The following is a 5,000-nucleotide window of genomic DNA, read 5'->3' as shown; positions in this document are numbered from 1 at the left end:
ACAGATCGCTTGTCTTGTTCGGAACGGGAAGGATCGATCGATTTGACATTTCAGGCAGAAAGCGTGTGAGTAACGGAAGATGGACACAGCGTCAGAGAGAGAGGAAACACGCGCCGTGTGGTTTATGCGTCACAGTCCAGGAAAAAGAGGGCGGGAAGGATGTGGAAGGATGCGCTGGGAGAGAGAGAGAAAGAGAGAGAGAGAGAGAGAAGCAGGAGAGAGAGACAGAGAGAGAGAGAGAAGCAGGAGAGAGACAGAGAGAGAGAGAGAAAAGCTGGAGAGATGGAGAGAAGGAGGAGAGAGAGAGAGAGAGAGAGTGAGTGAGTCGGTGTCCTCGGGCTAGGCGTTACCCCGCCCTGTCTCTCTGTGCAGCTCGGTCGGTGCAGTGCTTCGGGGAGTTATCTGTTAAGTCTGGTCATTAATTAGGGCTGAGGGCCTGACAGCCATTACGTCGTTACAGATTGGTTAATTACTGCGGGCTGTGATATGGAGCGGGGCGTGCGAGCACCCCGAGGATGTGTGGAATCCCAGGAAAAGTGCTTATCGATCGCGGCCTGGACTCTCAACGGCCAAGCTACACCGCTATTGGCCATGATTGATGAGAGTTGAGTTTCTAGTGTGGGTGTGTGTGTGTGGATGTGAATGTGTGTTCTAGTCTATGAACACCTATAGTATTTCACTTCTCCTTGTGTTTTTGCTTTATTACTGCTCTCTGTGTGTGGGGGGGGTTGCTTTATTTCTGCCCTCTGTAAATAAATGTCCTACAGAGATCCATTTAGCTATAGCAGCCATCCTGCCTGCCCTGAACGAGAGAAAGAACTTTTTGATCCTTCTATCCCTCCTGCCTCTCTTCCCCCCTCACTCTCCCTCTCTCTCTCTCTCTCTCTCTCTCTCCCTCTTTCTCTCTCTCTCTCTCTCCCTCTCTCTCTCTCTCTGCCTCTGTCTGTGTGCTGAGTCTGTCCTGTGTCTGTGTGCTGAGACAGTGTCCCGCGTCTGTGTGCTGAGTCTGTCCTGTGTCTGTGTGCTGAGACAGTGTCCCGCGTCTGTGTGCTGAATCTGTCCTGTGTCTGTGTGCTGAGACAGTGTCCCACGTCTGTGTGCTGAGTCTGTCCTGTGTCTGTGTGCTGAGACAGTGTCCCGCGTCTGTGTGCTGAGTCTGTCCTGTGTCTGTGTGCTGAGACAGTGTCCCGCGTCTGTGTGCTGAGTCTGTCCTGTGTCTGTGTGCTGAGACAGTGTCCCGCGTCTGTGTGCTGAGTCTGTCCTGTGTCTGTGTGCTGAGACAGTGTCCCGCGTCTGTGTGCTGAGTCTGTCCTGTGTCTGTGTGCTGAGACAGAGTCCCGCGTCTGTGTGCTGAATCTGTCCTGTGTCTGTGTGCTGAGACAGAGTCCCGCGTCTGTGTGCTGAGTCTGTCCTGTGTCTGTGTGCTGAGACAGTGTCCCGCGTCTGTGTGCTGAGTCTGTCCTGTGTCTGTGTGCTGAGTCTGTCCTGTGTCTGTGTGCTGAGACAGTGTCCCGCGTCTGTGTGCTGAGTCTGTCCTGTGTCTGTGTGCTGAGACAGAGTCCCGCGTCTGTGTGCTGAATCTGTCCTGTGTCTGTGTGCTGAGACAGAGTCCCGCGTCTGTGTGCTGAGTCTGTCCTGTGTCTATGTGCTGAGACAGAGTCCCGCGTCTGTGTGCTGAGACTTCTGCTTCTCTGTATGAGGGGCCCAGTCTCCGAGTTATGGTCCGCCACGCTGGTGTTTTTTCAACAAGCCTTCCTGACAGACGTCGTTATTGTTCATTGTTCAGTGTGTGTGTGTGGAGGGTTTGGGGGATAGAGGCAAATGGAGCATGCTCTCACCTTCCTGTGGGGGCAAGAGGTCAAGAGGTCACAGCAGCTTCTGTGACTCCCTGATTTCTTTCTTTTTTCCTCATCTGTTTTTGCACCACTGTGGAATGTGGCCCCTCTCAAGGTAGAACCAGGAAACAAAGGGGGATTGTGTGTGTGTGTGTGTGTGTGTGTGTGTGCGTGTGTGGGTGTGTCCTTGTGCGTGTGTGTGCGCGCGTGTGTGCTTGTGTGTGTGCGCGTGTGTGTGCTTGTGCGTGGGTGTGCGTGTGCGTGTGTGTGTGTGTGTGTGCGTGTGCGTGGGTGTGGGTGTGTATGTGTGCGTGTGCGTGGGTGTGCGTGTGCGTGTGTGTGTGTGTGTGCGTGGGTGTGGGTGTGTATGTGCGTGTGCGTGGGTGTGGGTGTGTATGTGGGTGTGCGTGTGCGTGTGTGTGTGCGTGTGCGTGGGTGTGGGTGTGCGTGTGCGTGGGTGTGCGTGTGCGTGGGTGTGTGTGTGTGTGCGTGTGCGTGGGTGTGGGTGTGTATGTGTGCGTGTGCATGGGTGTGCTTGTGCGTGTGTGGAGTGTGTGTGTGTGGGTGCGTGTGCGTGGGTGTGGGTGTGTATGTGTGTGTGCGCGTGTGTGTGCTTGTGCGTGGGTGTGCGTGTGCGTGTGTGTGTGTGTGTGTGCGTGTGCGTGGGTGTGGGTGTGTATGTGTGCGTGTGCGTGGGTGTGCGTGTGCGTGTGTGTGTGTGTGTGTGTGCGCGTGTGCGTGGGTGTGGGTGTGTATGTGTGCGTGTGCGTGGGTGTGCGTGTGCGTGTGTGTGTGTGCGTGTGCGTGGGTGTGGGTGTGTATGTGTGCGTGTGCGTGGGTGTGCTTGTGCGTGGGTGTGCGTGTGTGGAGTGTGTGTGTGTGGGTGCGTGTGCGTGGGTGTGGGTGTGTATGTGTGTGTGCGCGTGTGTGTGCTTGTGCGTGGGTGTGCGTGTGCGTGTGTGGGTGCGTGTGCGTGGGTGTGGGTGTGTATGTGTGCGTGTGCGTGGGTGTGTGTGTGTGGGGGGGGGGGGGGTTGAGGGGGTGTACCTATAGATATGTCCATGGGAGGCCAATTAGACTAAAATACAGTGAAATACTTGTGCACACACACTATTTGCGTATACAGATGAAACTCTTGAGTGTACACACACACACACACTACTCACGTATAGACATGTTAACTTACACTTGAACATACTTTGACTCGCACATAAACATAATACGTGAGTCTGCGTTCATGTATGTCTGTGTGTTTGTGTGTGTTCGTGTGTGTTTGTGTATGTCTGTGTGTTCGTGTGTGTTCGTGTGTGTTCATGTATGTCTGTGTGTTCGTGTGTGTTCATGTATGTCTGTGTGTTCGTGTGTGTTCGTGTATGTCTGTGTGTTCGTGTGTGTGTGTGTTCGTGTGTGTTCGTGTATGTTCGTGTATGTCTGTGTGTTCGTGTGTGTGTGTTCGTGTGTGTTCGTGTATGTTCATGTATGTCTGTGTGTTCGTGTGTGTTCATGTATGTCTGTGTGTTCGTGTGTGTTCATGTATGTCTGTGTGTTCGTGTGTGTTCGTGTATGTCTGTGTGTTCGTGTGTGTGTGTGTGTTCGTGTGTGTTCGTGTATGTTCGTGTATGTCTGTGTGTTCGTGTGTGTGTGTTCGTGTGTGTTCGTGTATGTGTGTTCGTGTGTGTGTGTGTGTGTGTGTGTTCGTGTATGTGTGTTCGTGTTCGTGTGTGTGTGTGTGTGTGTGTGTGTTCGTGTGTGTGTGTGTGTGTGTGTTCGTGTGTGTGTGTGTTCGTGTGTGTGTGTTCGTGTGTGTGTGTGTGTGTGTGTGTGTGTTCGTGTGTGCGCGCCGTTCTCAGTGCATTCGCGTCTCATTTCATTCTAACAGGAAGGCAGGTATGTAACGTCTGCAGCGCGGTCAGGAACATGAGGTGAAGTGGCCTCTCCATAATTCATTAGGTTTAGTGTTTATATTCTGACTTTAGGACAGTTACGAGGCCTAAGACACTAAGGACAGAATCTTCTCACAGTTTCAGCAGCTCCTCATGTTGGCACATCACCCACGGTACACCCTGACAAAGGATCAATCCAACCGAGGTTTGGATCTGGGATTTAACTGGCAGGGACTCACGTCTGTTTGGATCGATGGACTGTCCCACCACACCTCCTTATCAAATGGGAATTTTAAAAGGATGTTCATTTGTAGAAAGATTTTAGAGTCCCAGTGCCGGTGCGACATCTGTTCAGGTGTTTTTCATTCAAGCATTTCGCTCAAACGTCCAAGCTTTCCAACCGGGAAGGACCAGCATTCTGTACGGGAAGAACAGCCAAATCCTGCAAGAAAAGGGCGAAGCCAGATGCTTGTGTACTCGTACACACCAACCTCCCTGTTACAGTTGAATTACTGAACATTTACACACACACACACACACACGCACACATGCACATGCATACACACATGCATGCACACACATGTACAAGCATAGTTAAGTACTGTTAAGTACTGTGCATATGTGCAAATGAACGAATGTGCAAGTTATCAAACCCAAATGTAATTAGAGTGTGTGTGTGTGTGTGTGTGTGTGTGTGTGTGTGTGTGTGTGTGTGTGTGCGTGCAGGTGTGTAAGTTAAGAGATATAGATGTTCTCACTATAGGTTTGTGCCCAAATTATTCATATGCGTGAGCAATTAGTGAGTGTGTGTTTCATTGTGTGAATTAGTGTGTGTGTGTGTGTATTTCACAAACATTGCTACGAGTTTTAGTCTTTTCCCGTCTTCACGTCTCCCACGATGTCACCTCACAGGTTACACCTTTTTGACCCAAGCAAGGGTCAAAGGGTCACCCTGCACCAACTATGTGGTGACCCCTGGCCTGGGCGCGGAGCTAGCGGTGACGTGGCTGCCCTGTGAGCTGTGACCTGTGACCCCCGCAGGTACAGCGGACAGTCTGGCGGAGAAGGAGAGACAGTTGATGGGGATGATAAGTCAGCTGAGCAGCCTGAGAGAACAACTGCTCTCCGCACACGAGGAGCAGAAGAAACTGGCAGCATCGCAGATCGAGAAGCAGAGACAACAGATGGAGCTCGCCAAGCAGCAACAAGACCAGGTACACACACACACACGCACGCGCGCACGCACATACACACACACGTACGCGCGCACGCACACACACGC

General features: G+C 52.2%; 1 protein-coding gene across 4 annotated transcripts in view; it reads left to right on the top strand.

The window, feature by feature from the left end:
• sox5 (SRY-box transcription factor 5) overlaps positions 1–5,000 on the top strand; it is an 84,974-nt gene that overhangs the window by 37,583 nt on the left and 42,391 nt on the right. For all 4 annotated transcript variants that reach the window (XM_081722687.1, XM_035528239.2, XM_035528238.2 and 1 more), the window contains one exon: positions 4,760–4,932. In XM_081722687.1, the coding sequence (XP_081578813.1) occupies positions 4,760–4,932 (173 nt within the window). The remainder of the gene's footprint in view (positions 1–4,759; positions 4,933–5,000) is intronic.

The sequence above is a fragment of the Electrophorus electricus genome, chromosome 11 (assembly GCF_041902795.1).
Source record: "Electrophorus electricus isolate QZ-2024a chromosome 11, ASM4190279v1, whole genome shotgun sequence".
NCBI lineage: Eukaryota > Metazoa > Chordata > Actinopteri > Gymnotiformes > Gymnotidae > Electrophorus > Electrophorus electricus.
The sequence above is the reverse complement of the archived record's forward strand: the minus strand, read 5'-3'. Positions and strand labels throughout refer to the sequence as shown.